The 21,511-nt window shown below is 43.9% G+C and overlaps 1 protein-coding gene across 1 annotated transcript in view; it reads right to left on the bottom strand.

The window, feature by feature from the left end:
- The window catches only part of LOC133609779 (kinesin-1 heavy chain-like), a 117,405-nt gene extending 97,293 nt beyond the window's left edge, over positions 1-20,112 (bottom strand). Inside the window, exon 1 of the mRNA XM_061965707.2 lies at positions 19,900-20,112. Within this exon, the coding sequence (XP_061821691.1) occupies positions 19,900-20,025 (126 nt within the window). The 5' untranslated portion in view covers positions 20,026-20,112. The remainder of the gene's footprint in view (positions 1-19,899) is intronic.
- Between the last annotated feature and the right edge of the window lie 1,399 nt (positions 20,113-21,511).

Genomic DNA, 21,511 nt, shown 5'->3' with positions numbered 1-21,511 from the left:
GAGTGAACCAGTTTCAGGGCCGAGTTCCAGTGTTGATCGGATATGTTGGTATTAAGATCGCTCTCCCACGAGGCTCTTATCACTGATATAGAGTTTGGAGCAACTGAGCTTAAGGAGGTATATAACACGGAGATACATTTTTTATGATTAGGGCTCAAAGATAACAATGTATTTATAAGAGTTTCCGGAGGACGATTTGGAAAGTGTGGGAACTGCTTCTTTACGAAGTCCCGCGCCTGAAAGAAACGGAAAAGGTGGGAGTTCGGCAGATCGTATTTGGAAGAGAGTTCAGTGAAGGATGAGAACACTCCGTCTGCATAGAGGTCTTTCACAGTGGTGATACCATGATCGTGCCAAGTCATAAATGCGGGGTCAGTACGGGAAGGTTTAAATAATTGGTTTTTAAGTAGCGGGGTCAATATAGATGGGCCCTGAGAACCCACGTGTTTTCGTAGCTGGTTCCATATTTTAATGGAGATTGATACGATGGTATTTGCGCCTTCAAGTTTAAATGGGAAAGGGAGTGATGAGCATAAGCAAGAATGTAATGAGGAGTGTGGGATTGCCGTTTCAAGGGATACCCAGGCCGGGAGGGTCTGAGAGCCTCCATCCATCCAGTATAGGAGTTTCTGTACATTAGCCGCCCAATAGTATTGTCTGAAATTGGGGAGAGCAAGCCCTCCTTCAGATTTGGGAGACTGTAGGACAGACTTGCGGATTCGAGCCGATCCGGCCCCCCATAAAAATTTTGATATTGATTTGTCTAATTTATCGAAAAATGATTTAGTAATAAATATGGGGATATGTTGAAAAAGGTAAAGGAATTTAGGCAGAGTGATCATCTTGATCAGATTGATCCGGCCAGCGAGAGATAATGGTAAAACAGACCAGCGGGCAAAGTTCTTCTCCATCTTTTCAATTAGAGGTAAAAAATTTGCCCGGAGCATATCAGACATAGCCGGAGTAATAAGGATCCCCAAGTAATGAATCCCGTCAGGTGCCCATTTGAATGCCGCTAGAGATCGTGGTAACTGTTTAGCTAAGGAATTAATCGGAAACAGCTCACTTTTTTGGTAGTTAAGTTTGTAACCAGAGTGTGTGCCAAACCGCTCCAAAATGTCAAATATTACCGGGAGTGAGCTATCAGGGTCCGAGATGTACAGGAGCAGGTCATCCGCGTAAAGCGAGACTTTGTGCAACGTGTCCGACCGGGTGATACCTTTAAAGCCTCAGCGCGCAGCCAAAGAGCAAGGGGTTCTATCGCAATAGCAAACAGTAGTGGAGATAACGGGCAACCTTGTCTAGTGCCTCTTTTTAGAAAAATTGGGGCGGATAGTGTATTATTTGTACGTACCGAGGCTACTGGGGACAAGTACAAAAGTTTAACCCAGAGAATGAAATCTTCGTTAAAACCAAACCGACCCATCACTTCAAATAGATATTCCCATTCAACCCTGTCAAAGGCTTTCTCCGCATCGAGGGACACTACCACCTCCGGGGTCGAAGGGTTTGGCGAATGGATAATGTTTAGGAGGCGCCGAGTGTTGTGTGAGGATTGCCGGCCTAGCATAAAACCTGTTTGATCCAACGAGATGATGGAAGGCATCACCCTTTGGAGCCGGAGAGCGAGAACCTTGGATATAATTTTTAGATCTACATTTAAGAGCGAAATTGGTCTATAGCTGCTGCAAAGCAGGGGGTCTTTGTCTTTTTTTAGGATGAGAGAAATGGTGGCCCTCGATAAGGTTTCTGGGAGGCGATGTTGCAGAAAAGCTTCATTATACATGTCTCTTAGAGCCGGAGCAAGAGCACTGGAGAAAGTCTTGTATTATTCTGCACTGAAGCCATCCGGGCCGGGTGACTTATTGCTCTGTAAGGATTTGATGGCTTCTGTGATCTCATGACACTAATGGGCTGGCCCAGGCCCCTCGCAGCCCCACATTCTATCTGTGGGAATGTTTTATCGCCAAACAGCTCATCTGAGGAAGGGGGGCGGTCTGAGGTATATAACGTTGTATAAAATGCAGCAAATGTTTCATTAATCTTAGCTGGATCAGTATGTAGTTCTCCTGTGTTAGAGCGAATAGACGTGATTAGCCTCGAAGATGCTTCCTCCCTGACCCGGTGGGATAAGAGCCTGCCAGCTTTCTCCCCAGATTCAAAAAATCGTTGTCTGGATTTGAGCAGTTGTAATTTCGCTCTATTAACAGACATAAGGTCAAAGTCAGTTTGTAGGCGAAGGCGTTCTTTATATAGTGTCGGGTCTGGGTTTGAAGCGTATTTATCGTTGAGATCCTTAATCTTGCGGAGCAGTCCAGTAATTTGAATGGTCTCTGTCTTATTTAGGTTTGAAACAAAAGATATAAGTTGTCCTCTAATATAGGCTTTAGATGCTTCCCATAGTATACCTCTTCCAATTTCTGGCGAGTCGTTCAGTTCGAAAAAACACTTAATTTGATCGTGTAGAAAATTCCTATAACGGTCTTCTGCTAGTAAGGCTGAGTTGAATCGCCATTGTTTAAGGGGTCTAGGTTGAGTGTCCATATTGATGTCGACTGAGGTGGGGGCATGATCGGAGATTACGATACTATGGTAATTACATGTTTTGGTTTTGGAAAGCAATCTATTGTCGAGAAGAAAGAAGTCTATCCAAGTGTAAGTGTGATGATGTACATGGGAGAAGTAGGAGAATTGTTTAATTGTAGGGGAGGCATGTCTCCATGGGTCTGTAAGACCCAAATGTTTAGCGAAAGTATCCAGTGTCTTAGCTGAATTAGATAAGGGAGCCAGTTTGTTAGATGATCGATCCAGTACAGGATCCTGCACCAGGTTAAAGTCCCCGCCCATAATGATGAAATGGTTTCCAATGTTCGGAAATGATGTAAACAATTTAGTCACATAAGAGTTGTCATACCAGTTGGGTCCATAAACGCTAGTGAGTATGACTGGGGTGCCTTGCAGCTTTCCAGACACAATAATATAGCGACCAGCCGGGTCTGCTACAGTTTGATTGAGTTCGAATGAAATATTTCTACGAATAAGGATAGCTGTGCCCCTGGCCCTTTCGTTGAATTTTGAATGGAAAATATGGCTGATCCAGCCTCTTTTAAGTCGTGAAATCTCTCTGTTGCGAAGGTGGGTCTCCTGAATGAAAAATATATCTCCTTTGAGGTGTTGCAAATGGGTCAAGACCCTCCCAATTTTAGTGGCGCTCCCCACTCCCCTCACGTTCCATGAAACAAATCTAAGTGTATTACTGGTGCTTGTCATGTCTCACCATGTCCAACTAGGAGAGCAGAACGGGCTGATGTATACAAGCAGGTCAGGAGGGAGGCTGATGCACGATAACTGGGGACTGCAGAGAGTACTGGTAAGAGGAGGGGATGAAACAGAAGCGTGAGAGGAAGGAATAAGGAGATAAAAAAACCAATAAACACACATACATATAGAAAACACAACAGACTCACACACACACTCACAGACACAACAACATACAACAATGCCAGGTGGATTAAACCTGGCAACCACCTACAGGGCCATCGTCCCAGGACCTGAGAACCCCATTGTCGAAACTGAGCCTTAAGTGTCCTTTTCACAGCAGTGCGCTGTCCTTGCGCCTGCATGGACGTATCCATATCGGCTTCCGGGTTTTTCCACCTCCCGAGAACAACAGATTGGCTCCAACTGAGTCAGAACATATTAAAGTGCATCAAAACTGCAATATATTCCCTCAGGAAACATAGTACCCAGTACTAAGATAACTTCAGAAAGCGAGAAAAATAGATTATAAAGTATAAGCAACTCAAAAAGCATGTGGCAAAATAAAGTAAATGTAAAGTACAAGCAAGCGGTGTCACACATATACATACACACATACATACACCTATATATATATGCATATACACACACACACACACGCGCATAAACATGTATACCATCATGGATGTATAGGTAAGGAATAACAGTAACCAACCAAGAAATAAGTAGATCAGCAGTTAGGTCAAATAACAAAGAAGTAAACCACCGTGTAAAAATATATATCTATTAGAACATGATAACTAAATGTAAAGGGGAGACAAAATAATTTGAGTGTCGATGTAACAAAATAAAACAGAATGAACAATATTGCGGGTTGAAAGTGGATCCAATGAGTGTACACACAGATGTGACATTCACGGTCAGGCCTGGAGCTAGAGTTATGTTAGCATGGTTGATCGTGATAAAGCAGGCGTCGATTATTAAGGTTGGTGTCGGCAGTGTGGCATCCAGACATGGCTGCAGTTAGCCAAGCTAGCGCCACCCTGCCATGCACTGTGGGGTAGTCACACCGTATCAGACAAAGTTTCAATAAAGTCATACCGACTGAGATTACTCTTTTGCATGTTCTTGGCTGCGTTGATTGTGGGACTTGACAAAATCTTGGGCGTCTTTGAGAGATGTGAGTCGCCGTCTCTTTCCATCATCGGTTGAAACCATTAGCTTAGCCGGATAGTGAAGTGCTGGTTTGAGGCCCAGATTGTAGAGATCCCTCATGACGTCACGGTACACGGCCCGCTGTTCCAGTATTTCGGGGCAGTAGTCTTCGAAGATGTGTATCGGTGAGTCCTTGTACCTTAGTTTGCCTCTGCGTTTCCGAGCCTCCCGCACCACCAGCTCCCTCGTCTGGAATCGGTGGAAGCATATCACGATAGCCCGCGGCCTCTCACCGGGGCCTGGCTTTGCTGTTAGCGAGCGGTGGGCACGGTCCAGCTCCGGGGTCGATGACAGCGTGTGTTCACCCAGGACCTCGACCAGCAGTTGAGAGAAGAACGTTGTTGGATGTGGACCTTCAATGTTTTCAGGTACGCCAACAATTCGTATGTTGTTTCGACGACTTCTGCTCTCCAAGTCTATTAGCTTAGCTTTTAGCCTCGCGTTCTCCTCGGTTACGAATGTTAGCTTGGTGTTTATAGCCAGCATATCTCGGCTGGTCGTGTCGGCAAAGAGTTCTAGTGAGGAGAGGCGCTTCTGGTTTTCCAGAAGTGTGGTCTGAATACAATCCAGCGTGTTGTTGAGTTTGGAAAAGGCGGAGTTAAACTCCGACAAGAGAAAAGTCTTGTGGTCCGCTAGCATTGTAGTTAGCGTAGCCATGATGGTACTTGCCGCCAAGTCCTCCTTCTTTTGCTCCTCCTTTTTGGATCTGTTAGACATTTTCTCATTCAGCGAGAAAAAAGTATTAGTACTATTAAAACGTTAGTAGCAGTTACTGCATTCAGTCGAGCTGTACAGAATGGTAGGAATGAAATTTGCGAGAGCGTGGAAAAGTGTGACTACTCCATCTTGTCGCCAAACCGGAAGTCAGAAATACATGATTTTTACCTTATTGTTGTGGAACATTTCTCTGATTTGGTCGAGTTTAGTTCCAGAGAGACTGTTCACATTAAGGTGGATGATGTGTAGCCCACTGGAACCAAAACTAACATCAGAGTCCGCTGGGGAGAGGTATTGTCCAGAAGATGGAGTTGTATTGCAGTCCAATTCACTGATTGTGTGGAGAGACTTGGGGGAGGGGGAGAGAGGCACATTGTTCAACGGCCAGGTGATGGGGGAGGGGCGTAGTTGAAGAAGTTTCGCGGGTTTTGGTGATGTTGTTGTTGTTGTTGTTGTTGTTGTTGAGAACAACAACCAGGTTTGTACAAAGAATCCCCTGTATCCCGTGTAGACCTTGGGGGGTCCAGGTGACGCGGTGAAGACCCCCAGGGCCTCGGGAGAGGCCAGGAGGACCTCCGCACTGTTGATGTCGACAGTCACCTCGTTGACCGCCGCCGCGTTGTTCGCCGCCGTGCTGATCGCCGCCGTGTTGTTCGCCGCCGTGTTGTTTGCCGCCGGGCTGCTGTCCTCCACCGCCGCCGCCGAGCCGCCGACCGTGTCGATGAACGGGGTGAAGTCCTCTGTCGAGCCGCCGATCGCTGGAGCACAGGTGAGCTCGGGTTGTTATGAGCAGATAGGAGGTCCCGAAGCTAAGTTAGCTTCAATGGCGTCGTTAGCAGTAGCATTGCTAGGCTTCGCCAGCCGGGACAACATTAACCGGGTGGTTACAGGTCCAGGGTTAAGTTCAGTGTCTCCTGAGAGTAGAAGTAATAGTAGTATTGTTGATCTTCGGTCTATCCTTCCAGTCAGGGGCATGTTTCTTCTGTTTCGATCTGCAGTTAAGCACGATGCTATCACGTTAGCTCCGAAGCTAAAGTGCTTCGCCGATGTATTGTCAATGAGATAAAAGTCACTGTGATTGTCCATTTCGCGTTCACAACTCTCATTTTCAAGAGGGTAAAGTATCCGAGGTGGTTTAAAATACAAATCCGTGATCCATAATATTAAAAAGGAGAAAGTGTGGAATCAAACGACCGCTACCGTGGGAGGGAAAAAAGATGCGACCGCTCTCCATGACGACTGAGCGAGACTGCAGGTAAAATGACTTTTGCTGGCCTACTGCCCTCGGTATTGGCATCATTCGATAACCTCACTAACAACTTTAACGATGCCCTGCGCAATGGAATTTATAGTATAGCACCGCTAAAGCTAAAAAGGCATACCCTCTGGTTCACAAAAGAAACCAGAGCTCTTTAACTATCATGTAGAAAGCTGGAACGCAAATGGCGTACGACTAAACTTGAGGTTTTCCATCAAGCATGGAGTGATAGTTTAATAAATTATAAACACGCTCTTACCATAGCTAAAACTAATTACTACTCTATCCTCATCTGCCTCAATTTAAAACGATCCTAAACATTTGTTTAATACCGTAGCATCGCTAACCCACCAAGGGAGTTCTCCCAGTAGCTCCAACCACTCGGCTGATGACTTATTGCAATTTTTCACTAAGAAAATTTAATGATAACGCATCCCAGCTCCAACTGGGTTCTATTAACACAGATACAAATGTGTGTACGACGGATATTGCGCTCCAAAATAATCCCTCTCTTTTTGAGAGAATAACATTAGAGGAACTCCTGCGACTCGTAAATGGGACAAAACAAACAACATGTTTACCTAAACCACTTCCTGGGAAACTTATCAAGGCGCTGTTTGTAATATTATGAATATTAGTGCTAAATATTATTAACTTATCACTTTCCTCTGGTATTGTTCCCATAGCATTCAAAACAGCGGTTATTCATCCTCTGCTCAAAAGACATAACCTCGATTCTGACCTCATGGTACACTAGCCGCCGGTGTCCCACCTTCCCTTTATCTCGAAAATCCTTTAAAAAAATTGTTGCACAGCACCTAAATAAACACTTAGCGTCTAACAATCTCTGTGAACCCTTTCAGTCTGGTTTCAGGGCAAATCACTCTACTGAGACTGCCCTCGCAAAATTGAATAATGATCTATTGCTAACTATGGATGCTGCTGCTACTTGATCTCAGAGCTGCTTGCGGTACCGCCGATCATGACATTCTATTAGCACGTTTCAAAACACATATTGGTATGTCAGACTTAGCCTTTTCTTGGTTTAACTCCTATCTTACTGACAGGATGTATGTTAAGGTAACATGCAGAGTTCCACAGGTTTCGATTCTTGGCCCTGCACTCTTCAGCATTTATATGCTGTCGCTAGGTGACATCATACGCAAATACGATGTTAGCTTTCACTGGTATGCTGATGTCACCCAACTTTACATGCCCCTAAAGCAAACCAACATGCCAGATTGTAGTCATGTGGAGGCGTGTCTAAATGAAATCAAATAATGGATATCCAGCAACTTGTTGCATATTAATGCTGACAAAACAGAAATGTTGATTATCGTTCCTGCGAGACACCGGCCCTTATTTAATAACACCACTTGAACATTTGACAACAAAACAATTATACAAAGCAACTCGGTAAAGAATCTTGGTATTATCTATGACCCAATTCTCTTGTTTGAGTCACACATTAAGAGTGTTACCAAAACAGCCTTCTTTCATCTACATAATATCTCTAAAATTCGTCCCATTTTGTCCACCACCGACGCTGAGATCATTATTCGTGCATTCGTTACGTCTCGTCTCGATTATTTTCGGGTCCCCCTATGTCTAGCATTAAAAGATTACAGTTGGTACAAAATGCGGCTGCTTGACTTTTGATAAGCACAAGAAAGTTTACGCCTATACTGTCTTCCTGTGTGCTTAAGATGCCACTTCAAGGTTTTACTACTTACGTATCAAATACTAAACGGTCCAGCTCCATCTTATCTTGCTGATTGTATTGTACCTGTAACGACGTGGTCGCATCGTGATGCGGGTGTGTTCTCCCAGGGATGCAGACGGCTTCGGACACAGCTTGCAGGTAGGAATATGATTTATTTAACATATAAATCAATCATCATGAATAAACAAAAGACATACACGTAGCACAAAAGGCAAAACAAAAGGGCTAGCGTGGTAGCTAGTAAACCAAAATAGCCTAGCGTGAAAACTAGCAGCTAAGGAACATGAAATAAACGTCGTCATCAGTTGTGTGGGAACAAACTAGGAAGCCAGACCGAGTGAGGCCAGGGCAAAGACTAAATAGCCCTCTGATTAGTGCCCGGGCAACAGGTGCGCGTCCCGAATACTAACCAGAGGCAGGTGAATGTAATTGGTCGACATGGCAACTGAAAACAAACAAAATCAAGAGGTGCTGAAAACACAAGTGACTAGAAAACATAAACAAACTATGATCCGGGCAGCGGATCATAACAGTACCCCCCCCTTAAAGGACAGATTCCAGATGTCCCTTGACACAAAATAAAACTAGAACCCAAAAAACAAGAAATAGTTCGAAAGTCAAGGGAGGGCGGAGGGAGGATTTGGTGGTGGGTCGCCAGGCCACGTGTCCCCGAATCCACCGGGGAAGAGTCAGGTGGCGGCGGCGAGTGGAACGCCGCTGCCGCAGGCGAGGCGGGCGACCACGGAAAGGCCACATTCGTGGCTGCCGAGAAGGTGGGCGTGAGTGGCGCCAGAAGTTCAGCAGCCGGAGAGTTCTACGACCACGTCTCGGGTGTCGCTGCAGTTTGCGCCACTGGCGTCCATACACAAACCTCCGAGAGCGCCGCTTGCGCAGCCAGACCACTCGAGGTCGATGAGACGACGATGAGGGCGAGGAAGGTGGCGGCGTCCTGGAAAAGCCCACCGGAGACGAGGAAAGAGCAGACGTCGCCGTGGAAGCAGGAGAAGACGACGTCGCCGTAGAAGCAGGAGGAGTCGTCGTCGCCGTGGAAGCAGGAGGAGTCGTCGTCGCCGTGGAAGCAGGAGGAGTCGTCGTCGCCGTGGAAGCAGGAGGAGTCGTCGTCGCCGTGGAAGCAGGAGGAGTCGTCGTCGCCGTGGAAGCAGGAGGAGACGTCGTCGCGGCAGCTGGTGCAGGTTCTGGTGCTAGCCTTGGAGCCGGCGCTGGTGTGGGAACCAGCCTTGGAGCCGGCGCTGGTGTGGGAACCAGCCTTGGAGCCGGCGCTGGTGTGGGAACCAGCCTTGGAGCCGGCGCTGGTGTGGGAACCAGCCGTGGAGCCGGCGCTGGTGTGGGAACCAGCCGTGGAGCCGGCGCTGGTGTGGGAACCAGCCGTGGAGCCGGCGCTGGTGTGGCAACCAGCCGTGGAGCCGGCGCTGGTGTGAGAACCAGCCGTGGAGCCGGCGCTGGTGTGAGAACCAGCCGAGGAACTTGGCATGGTGGAGCTTGGCGTGGTAGAGGTACATGAGACGAAACTTGGCGTGTCAGCCGAGGTGCAGGAACAGGTGCAGATGCTAGCCGAGGTGCAGCTGGAGGTGGCCTAGCTGGCGGTTGTGGCTTAGCAGGCCGAAGGACTGGTGGCGGTGGCCGTGCAGGAGGTTGCGGCTTAGCACGCCGAAAGACTGGTGGCGGTGGCCGTGCAGGAGGTTGCGGCTTAGCACGCCGAAAAACTGGTGGCGGTGGCCGTGCAGGAGGTTGCTGCTTAGCACGCCGAAAAACTGGTGGCGGTGGCCGTGCAGGAGGTTGCGGCTTAGCTGAGCACAGTTGTGCCACCCCACTAGCACAGTTCCCAGTACTATCCCCCCCCTCAAGACGCGGATACCAGACGCGCTCTTTGCGGTTTGGAACCGTCTTCAAGGGTGGGTGGGGGTTGGTATGGAGGGGGGTATACTCCTCCTCTTTAAATTGTCCAAATTGACTGTTAGTCTTCCCAATATCATGGGACTGTAGGGACGACCAGGAGGGAGAAAACAGAGGAGTGGGCGGAGCAATAGTCACTGAGGGCGGAACCAAAGTCACTGGAGGTGGAGTTTGAAAATCAGAATGTGACTGACTAGAGTTACAATTAAGAAAAATGTCCTGATAATGTTTTATGTTAGAATAAAAGTCATTTGGTATTGGCTGAGAGAAAGAAGCAGAAGATATGGAAAAAAAATCTTGATCAATGACGTCATCTGAAGTGGGCGGAGTTACCTCTTCGGGGGGTGCCATGATGTCATTGTTGTAGCTGTCCATGTGACTGACAGCCCAATCGGAAAACTGTTTGGCGAAGTGGTCGATGGGGTTGCCAAACATCTGAGGAGGGGAAGTTTGAGCTGCATGTAGCTTGCTGCGTACCAGTGGAGGAGTCTGAAAGAGTGGCGCGTCCTGGCAGCGAAGTGAAGACCTCTTGGGCGGCTTCCGTCTTCGCTGACGCGTTCGGTACTGCGGGGGTGTGGCGATGTCCTCGGGCCAAACGGAGTGGATTGGGACCAGCTTTCCGTTAGGACCCCATATCAGGTCCTGGCGCTCCGAGGGGGAATAGCGAAGAGTTTCCGCCTCCATTGCTCGCAACACCTCCCACGTACCTTCGTCAAACTCCTCGATGGCCGCCGCGGGAGAATTGTCATTTGCTGGCTTCCTACTGTAACGATGTGGTCGCATCGTGATGCGGGTGTGTTCTCCCAGGGATGCAGACGGCTTCGGACACAGCTTGCAGGTAGGAATATGATTTATTTAACATATAAATCAATCATCATGAATAAACAAAAGACATACACGTAGCACAAAAGGCAAAACAAAAGGGCTAGCGTGGGAGCTAGTAAACCAAAATAGCCTAGCGTGAAAATTAGCAGCTAAGGAACATGAAATAAACGTCGTCATCAGTTGTGTGGGAACAAACTAGGAAGCCAGACCGAGTGAGGCCAGGGCAAAGACTAAATAGCCCTCTGATTAGTGCCCGGGCAACAGGTGCGCGTCCCGAACACTAACCAGAGGCAGGTGAATGTAATCGGTCGACATGGCAACTGAAAACAAACAAAATCAAGAGGTGCTGAAAACACAAGTGACTAGAAAACATAAACAAACTATGATCCGGGCAGCGGATCATAACAGTACCATATATCTGAAATCTGCGTTCTAAGAACACTGGTTTATTAGTGAATTCCAGAGCCCCAAAAAAGTTATAGAGCTATAGAGCGTTTTCTATTCTGGCTCCAGTACTCTGGAATGCTCTATAGGTACAAACAGTTAGGGATTCTACCTGAGTAGAAGCATTTAAGTCCCATCTTAAAACTAATTTATACACCCTCGCCTTTAATTACATCCCTTTTGAAACCAAATGATCTGTCGTCTCTCTTTTCTGCTCTGCCCCTCTCTCCTGCATGGAGAGGTTACCAGGTGGCCTTGGATCAGTTTCCACGGAGGAAGCGCTCCCTCTTCTAATTCGGGACCCAGTATGGACCAATCCTCTGTGCATCAGTTGATGATGTCTCTGCGCTGCTGACTTGTCTACATACAAGAAGATCCACTGCTGGCCTCACTATGAACGAGATTCTCACGTATTTAACCGTATCCACTCGGCATCCATTACACCGGTCACCCAAGGGGGACGGGGGATTGTCCCCACATCTGCGGTCCCTTTCAAGGTTTCTCATTGTTCACATTGGGTTGAGTTTTTTTCTTGCCCTGATGTGGGATCTGAGCCGCGGATGTCGTTGCTTGGCACTCAGCATCAAGGGTTGGAATTGGGGGTTAAATCATCAAAAATTATTCCCGGGCGCGGCACCGCTGCTGCCCACTGCTCCCCTCACCTCCCAGGGGGTGAACAAGCGGATGGGTCAAATGCAGAGGACAAATTTCGCCACACCTAGTGTGTGTGTGACAATCATTGGTACTTTAACTTTAACTTATATATAATATATAACTTTTTGTGTATGTTAAGGGCCTAAGAAAGACATTTTATAGAAGAAAAAAACACAACAATTTCAATAAGACATTTGCAGAGCTCTGCATGGCCCCTGTGAGACTTGCTCCATTGCTCTGGCCCTAATAAAATAAAATAAAGTAAATTAAAATAGAATAAAATCAAATACAATACAATACGATGAAACCACTTCAGCTTTTCATCATTATTTGTAGCAAATGGGATCAAGATCTGAACTTGTGAAACCGAGTTATTAACGTTTCGTGTTTTGTGGCGAACCATCAGATCAAAGCTTGGCACCATGCCACGCCTACATCCTATCATTTGCAAAACATATATTTTCAATTCATCATCACCCATCAGTTTAGTATCAATCTCTGATCACAAAGTGGAGAAATGACAGTTAGATTGGTGATGGCGTGGGGCAGTTTTCACTGCTAGGGTCCACCAAATAAGAGTAGATAGGAACACTTCAGGGTCTCATCATCATAATTTCTACCAAATGAGCTCAAGATCTGAATTCATGGAGCCAAATTATTAACGTTTCGTGTTTTGTGGCGAATCATCTGAGTAATGTTCGGCGCCATGCCACACCCGCATTTAATGGCGTAGGCAAAATTTCTTCCCAATTTATCATCACCTCTGTGTGTAGTATCTGTAATTTTAACCACGACTCATTTGGCCAAAGTCCCAAGGAGCAGTTTGTTAAAGTACGACCCCTATTTTTGCGAAAAATTAACCAAGATGCCAGACTTTCTGTACATTTTCAGGTATGGGTTCCTGAGACTTTTATGTGCGGCCCGTCATGATTGACGTCTCCTGCGATTTTTGTGTCGATAGGTGAGAGGGGCACTTTTTTTCTAATTTTAAAGGCGGAGCTGGAGAGCCAATTTTTAAATGTCATTTTTCGGCACCCCCAAAATATAAATTTTGTTGCCATACCTGACACGCCTGCAAAATATGAGGACTTTTCGTGCATGTTCAGCGCCTCAAAAAGGTGTCCATATAGAAGAAAAAACAACAATTTCAATAGGGCCCTTGCGGTGCGCTGCACGCCCCTGCTGTTGCTCAGGCCCTAATAAAACAATTTTCAATTTGGTTAGGATTGAATTCCAATCTTAAATGTGTAGCCTCCTCCAAACAATATGTAAAACCATTTTTATTGAATCCTAATCAAAACAAGATTTGCAACCAAAATGTGTTTTTGTTTGAAAATATTTTTTTAAATTCAAAACCCTTTTTTTGTTTGCAAATATATATATTTTTTGAGTGGTTGCATAAAAACCCACACATTTACAGCAAAAATATACAAAATATACAGCAAAGTGGCAAAAAATATTTCAAAATTGAACAAAGATATATTCTCTACTGCTCACAAGTGTTACTATACCTGAGCTATGGTGAAGAAATATGGGGAATTAACTACAAAAGTACACTTTATTTAATAACCGTGTTGCAAAAAAGGTCTGTCAGAATAGTACATAATAATAATAAATAATAATAGATTAGATTTACAAATGTATATAGCCCTTTTCTAGACACTCAAAGCGCTTCACAGAGAAGTGAGAACCCATCATTCATTCACACTTGGTGGTGGTAAGCTACTTTCATAGCCACAGCTGCCCTGGCGTAGACTGACGGAAGCGTGGCTGCCAGTTTGCGCCTACGGCCCCTCCGACCACCACCTATCATTCATCATTCATTCACCAGTGTGAGTGGCACTGGGGGCAAGGGTGAAGTGTCCTGCCCAAGGACACAACGGCAGCCATGCCACCCCACGTGTTGGATATAGAGAACATACAAACCCTTTATTTAGTGAATCAAACATATTGAAAGTCAATGATTTTGTGCATTTTCAAACAGCTAAAATTATGCACAAAGCAAGTTATAACCTGCTACCCAAGATTGTACAATTATTCTCAACATGAGAGGAGAAATAAATAGAAATATAACCTTAGAGAGAAGTCTAATCTAAAAATGTGTATGCACATACAACACTTAAGACCATATGTATATCAGTACGTGGAATTAAATTATGGAAAAGATAAGGCAAAGAAGTCAAACAAGCTGTTCAAACTCAAAGTGTTTACAAGGTCCAAGGAAGAAGAATTTTGATAATCATCTTTAAAAATGAGATATTATTCATCTCATATGTGAATCATAACTGACTTAACTGTTTATTAAGAGATCTGTTGTATTTCACTGGTAAATTGTGTAGGGTTTGTACACCTTTTCCATGGCCAAATTCAAGCACTTTTTAAGGACTTTCAAGATCAATTTTCCAGTTTTTCCAGTACCCTTCAAAAGACAAAAAACAGTGTGAATCAACCCATAGCCTTGTTGTTTGAGGTCACCAAATGCTGTCTGTAGGAAAAATACGGAAAATCTGTTAAAACCTAAGCCTAACATTGAAGCAGCAGTTATTATTAACTGAATGGGGCATAGAAAATTAAGCAGTGTTTCTGTAGACTATTCAATGTCATTGGTGTTTGCAAATGTGTCTCCATTTTTGTTTTTCAAATTTCTTGTTCTTTTTCTTACTTACAGCACTCAATGACATCGAATAGCACGGACTGATTCACATCGTATTTGTGCTTGTAATGTGCTAAAAATACACGCACCCTCAAAACGTCAATTTCACTCATTTATTAATAAAACTGTTCCACATTACCGTATTTTTCGAATTATAAGTCGCAGTTTTTTTCATAGTTTGGCCGGGGGTGCGACATATACTCCGGAGCGATTTATGTGTGAAATTATTAACACATTACCGTAAAATATCAAATAATATTATTTATCTAATTCACGGAAGAGACGAAGCAAATGTCAGCAATCATCACACACACGTCAGCGGTCGTCACACACACGTCAACCAATAGAAATTATGCGGGGGCGGGTCATGGCACAAGTGCATTGTGGGTCATGATGGCGGTGTATTGTGAAAAAAAAGATGCTACATGCTACTACGTCCGTACCTAGGAAAATGGATAATTTCAACATTGGCGGTTACTTATAAAAACTGAGAAGGGCTGAACAAAAATGGCACCGAAAAGGAAGTCATATACTGCAGATTACAAGCTGGACGTAGTGAAATATGCAGCAGAGAATGGCAATCGAGCAGAAAGAAAGGCATACTTGCCAACCCTCCTGGATTTTCCGGGAGACTCCCGAAATTCAGCGCCTCTCCCGAAAACCTCCCGGGACAAATTTTCTCCCGAAAATCTCCCGAAATTCAGGCGGAGCTGGAGGCCACGCCCTCTCCAGCTCCATGCGGCCCTGAGTCCGCTTTCCCACAATATAAACAACGTGCCTACCCAATCACATTATAACTGTAGAATGATGGAGGGCGAGTTATTGGTTTCTTATGTGGGTTTATTGTTAGGCAGTTTCATTAACGTTCTCCCAGCGCGGCAACAACACACAACAACAGCAGTCATGTTTTCGTCTACAGTAAAGCAGTTCGTCTGCCTTAAACAGCAATGTTGTGACACTCTTAAACAGGACAATACTGCCATCTAGTGTATTTGATGAAAGCACTTTTGTGCGTGCCACACAGCAATGTATCATCAGAGAGGGTGTTCAGCATGGTTAGAAAAATAGTGACAGAGAATAGAACAAGGATGGACAATTCAACCCTTAGCTCAACAATGACTAGATGAGGGTTATGTGTGTGTATATGTGTAAATAAATGAACACTGAAATTCAAGTATTTCTTGTATATATATATATATATATATATATATATATATATACATATAAATAAAATAAATATATATTTACAGCTAGAATTCACTGAAAGTCAAGTATTTCTTATATATATATATATATATATCCATCCATCCATCCATCCATCCATTTCCTACCGCTTATTCCCTTCGGGGCCACGGGGATATATATATATATATATATGAAATACTTGACTTGGTGAACTCTAGCTGTAAATATACTCCTCCCCTCTTAACCACGCCCCCACCCCCAACCACGCCCCCGCCACAACCCCGCCCCCCGCCCCCCACCCCCCCGAAATTGGAGGTCTCAAGGTTGGCAAGTATGGAAAGGACATACCAGAGGCGACACAGGGGAAGAAGATTTCATCGGATTTAGCGATCGGGAGTGACAGATTGTTTGGTAAACATATAGCATGTTCTATGTGTTATAATTATTTGAATGACTCTTGCCATGATGTGTTGCGTTAACATACCAGGCACGTTCTCAGTTGGTTATTTGTGCGTCATATGGCGCACACTTATTCAGCCTGTTGTTCACTATTCTTTATTTATTTTAAATTGCCTTTCAAATGTCTATTCTTGGTGTTGGATTTTATCAAATAAATATCCCCCAAAAATGCGACTTATACTCCAGTGCGACGTATGTATGTTTTTTTCCTTCTTTATTGTGCATTTTCGGCCAGTGCGACGTATACTCTGGAGCGACTTATAGTCCGAAAAATACGGTAGTATAAGGATAATAAATTAAAGGAAAATATTTAGTTTGTTTCACAACACCTCAGTCACCTTTCATTAAGCATATCTAGCCTTATAACTGTGGCTATGATAACTAATCGATTTTTAGTTAAGGGAAGTTCTTAACATTATAATTTATCATTGACAAACGTTGGCTTTTTTCCTTTCATAGGTCGAAATAACTGTCCGTAATTAACATTTAATCTAGCGCTGATCTCACAGTTTAGGTCTAGCATGTACCAAAAGGTTAGAAAACAAAACTTTAGCTAACGTTAGTTAACTTATAGGGCTAGTAATCTCTGTGGCTTACCTTTCATATGACTCGAGAGAGCCGACTCTCCCATTGCGAAAAGCTGGATTTCCTTTTTGCATACATTGCAGCAGGCTACACGTGGATTTGGTCCACGTTTTATCCAAAGTTTGTATTTGTCATTTTCCATCCAATGGTCATTAAAACGATAACCTCCCGGCATGATGGACCAATGCACCACTGTCCTCTTGGGGGCGACACAGAGCCATATATACGGCTCTGGCATGACAACAACCTAATGTAAGGGCTCGTGCAAAGCCAACAGATCAAGCGTGTAGCTTTCATTTGTAAGGAAACTGTCAAGTGTTTTGCTTCTATGCTGTGCTTATCCCACACTTGAAAGGGGTGTACCAATGCTGAATGTGGATTCTGGATTTCACTCAAAAGACTAGACTGTTGTTATTTATTTCCTTTTATTTTCCCTTTAGTTTTCAACAGTTTCTCCAAAGGAAGAAACTGCTTCTTTTTTTTTTTTTTTTTGTCTTTTTCCAGTCTTGTTTAGCAGTCTTTTTAGGTGAAAAACCTTGAAAGACAAAACACCACAAGATAACATGTTGTAAAAAATCAACCAATTATCAATCCCATAATAATTTACAATTATTAATTAGGCTATCAAACCCTTAACCATTAAACAAGTGCAAGAAAATTGACTATTTTTTCCCTTTAAGTTAAAACAGATTTTAAATAAGTTGTCTCAATGTAAATGCACCGAGATATATATAAAATACATTCAACCCCAGAAACACAATAGATTAATGCAGCAGAAAACCCAATACGCAAATACATAAATACCTAACCAATTAAGCACCTATTTCCCCTGTTTTAGATACACATTTAAAACCTATGTCCAGTATAAATGTATGATTATTTTAGCAGTGAAACACTCAATCTTAACCGCTATCCACCGGTAGAAAAATGCCCCCTTTATCCTATGTCCTCACTAGCAGCCAATGATCCAGCTCAGTTAAATCCATCACTTTATTATTTATTATTTAGTTTATCCTATGCCCTCACTAGCAGCCACTGATCCAGCACAGTTAAATCCAACACTTTAAATTGGGCGACTTCACCCTCCTGATGAAGCAAACTGCTACAACATTTATTAGACAAACCAAAGAATATACAACCCATATCAACCCATCCTTACCAGCCAACAGTTGCACAAAACACTGTGAGTATTTAGCCTCCAGACTAAGCACGCTACATGCTAGGGATGTCCCGATCCGATATTTGGATCGGATCGGCCGCCGATATTTGCCAAAAAATGCGTATTGGCAAGGCATGGGAAAATGCCGATCCAGATCCAGTTTAAAAAAACAAACTCCGCTCCGTGTTTTCCAACGCACCGATTTAAATAATACATTCCACTTTTCTGCTGCTCCCTAATTTCCGTTCCGCATTTTCCAGCACACCTTCAACACATCCATAGGTCTGTGTATTCTCACGCAGTTGCTTTTAGCTGCTGGCATTACACGACAGCAGCTACAATTTCGGTATCGGATCGGAAGTGCAAAAACCTGGATCAGGACATCCCTACTACATGCACACAACTTCTCCCCTTCTCTTACCTGGGGTCGCCTAGGTGAATAGGGGTGCGGATGTGCTCTACCAAGTGCTTTATAATAAAATAAAATTTTATTAAGTGGGGTTTGGCAGGTTGCCAGGCCGCCGCGGTTGCGAGCTCGCACATCATCTGACGAGACAGCTGTTCGCTGCTACAGAAACTTGTTTTATTTTTTTCTATTTTATAATAAGACTATTGAATCAGACTGCCATTATATGATGAACATTACCAAGCATTTACAAGCACTTCACCCAAAAATCCAAGCATTTTTCAAACCTTGAAAACACAACATTAAAATCCAAGCATTTTCAAGGTTTTTAAGCACCCGTACAAACCCTGATTGTGTTACAAAGTGAGGACAGAAAGTGAACATTCGTGCTAGCAGATTGCTATGAACTGGAAAAGGGGTATGATTAAATAAGATTGGCTTCTTCCTACTCCTTTTTGAACATGATACAATGTAAATACCGGTATGTAACTATATGATGTATATTTTGTCATTGTATACATGTTCAAAATAAACTTAAACCAAACCAAACCAAATCAAATGTATCTCCATACTAGCTCCCCTATGACTCTGAAAAACATAGGTGGTAGAAAGTGAATGAATAAACTAATAATAATTCCGTTGAATATTTAAAAAATCAATAGTTTCTTAGTGCAACAAATGAGGGATTCCAACTGGACAGTGACTAAGCATGTTTGATTCCCTAAGGCAGAACATTCCAAACAGAAAATGCACTGTTGATTGCAGATTACATTAACGTTAGTCAAGACTTCCAAAGCAGAGTCAAAGAAGAACCAAACCTACTGATGAAAACTTATGCTAAAGCTATATTAAAATTAAAATGGAATATTAGACTGTCACACAACTTATAGTTCAGTGCAACCCGTTTAAGTCCACGATGTCAACATAAGTGGTTGGCAACATAAACAAACTAACAATTGGTGACACATTCACCTGTGACTTTATCCACAAACATAAGCAGAATGTATGATATTAAAAACAGTTTGTTGACATAATTTTGTTAATTAGAAAGGAGGACGAGAGAATGGCTGAGAAGTCGCCCACAAAAGGAAAAAAAGGACATTTAGTTTTATGCACAAGGTAAAGGGGAACTGCACTTTTTTGTAAAAATGTTGCCTATCGTTCACAATCATTATGAAAGACATGACGACGGATGGATTTTTTTTCAATGCATTCTAAATATTAAAGAAACATAAATAAAAGTCCGCTTGCAGTGGAGCCAATGGGAGCTCCACTATTTCGCCCATAAAATCAAATAAATAACCATTCAAAAAGCGCCAACAGTACACCATTTATATTGCCACTATACTCTTGTGCAATATGTTGGTGTGTATGAAAGTGTATAACAACATGGATTCATCAGCACATTATTATTGATTATTGATAAGTTGGGATGATTACTCACCGCGATCTGCACACAGTCATCCCCTTGAAACTTTGGGATGTATTTGTCTCCTCGGGCCACCTCAGATTTGTTCAGCGGCCTGAAGCGGCACACTACCTTGATGGAGCACTCGGCTGGGTTGGCCATGTCCGCCGCCTTGGAGGGTCACAGACTTCTTGGTGAAGTTTAGGCTGAGAGGAGGCCGCGCCTCTACTGCACAGCTGATGGACCACTTCCTGCAGGCTGTGTCAAGTAGTCCTTTAAAAGCGAACATCAGAAAATAAAGTGATGAGAAAAAGATGCATTCGGAGGCAGTATTCGAGTAAAGAACTTTAGCATAAATATTAATTGTCAGTCTAAACTAAACTTGACTTTAGCTACCCAACAGGCTGTCAGAGGAAAAGAGCAAAGAGCTTCTTGCAAGAAGAAAAATGGAGCAGTGATGAAAAGCTGCAAGCCCAAGGAAGTCACAGGGTGTGAGGATCATGAGACAAATCCTGGCTATCCATTAAGAAGCTCAACATTGACAAAGCTACTCATTGATCACAAGAAGATCTTCATACATAAAAATAATTTCAATGCTCACTCCTGAGTCGCCATGCAGCGGACACGAAGTGTATCAGGTGTGTTTCCTTGTTGTATTCTTTCAGAAATAACAGACATCTGGTATGAGTGTCACATGATGTATCAGGATAATAAAAAAATGTGTCTGCTTCAATCTTCATAAAACACAATTATGCATTTAACACAAAAGTGAACATAAGTTAATATTTTAGACAGGCATCTGATGATTTAATTTGTGCCTGTAATGAAAAAGAAGATTTTACAAATGTATCATTTCATGGCTCACGAGGCACAGAAGGTTGTCCACAAACCTGAGGGTTCTTGGTGCGAATCCCGCGTCCTCCATCCCAGTCATTGCCATTGTGTACTTGAGCAAGACACTTCACCCACTTTGCCTTCAGGGTCCAAGATGCTGACCAATGACCTGGATTCCGTCACCGGGCGCCACTGCTGCTCTTCAAGAAGATGATTCAAAGACAGCGATGAATTTCACTGTATATTATTTATGTGATAAATACATCTAAATATAATTCAGTCTCTATGATGCATTGCAGGTCGGACTCGGTACTTACACCCACAATAATACAAACATTGTTTTTTGATTTATGGTGTTTCTGATATCTGTTTTTTTATTTCCATCCATCCATCCATCTTCTTCCGCTTATCCGAGGTCGGGTCGCGGGGGCAGCAGCCTATGATGGGAAGCCCAGACTTCCCTCTTCACCGGCGAATTCGTCCAGCTCCTCCCAGGGGATCCCGAGGCCTTCCCAGGCCAGCCGGGAGACATAGTCTCCCCAATGTCTCCACATAGGTCTTCCCCGTGGCCTCCTATCGGTCGGACATACCCTAAAAACCTCCGCAGGGAGCTGTCCGGGTGGATCCTGGCCAGATGCCCGAACCACCTCATCTGGCTGCTCTTGATATGAAGGAGCAGCGGCTTTACTTTCAGCCCCTCCCGAATGACAGAGCTTCTCACCCTATCTCTAAGGGAGAGCCCCACCACCCGACAGAGGGAACTCATTTTAGCCACTTGTACCCGTGATTTTGTCCTTTCGATCATAACCCAAAG

The sequence above is a fragment of the Nerophis lumbriciformis genome, linkage group LG07 (genome assembly GCF_033978685.3).
Source record: "Nerophis lumbriciformis linkage group LG07, RoL_Nlum_v2.1, whole genome shotgun sequence".
Taxonomy (NCBI): Eukaryota; Metazoa; Chordata; class Actinopteri; order Syngnathiformes; family Syngnathidae; genus Nerophis; species Nerophis lumbriciformis.
The sequence above is the reverse complement of the archived record's forward strand: the minus strand, read 5'-3'. Positions and strand labels throughout refer to the sequence as shown.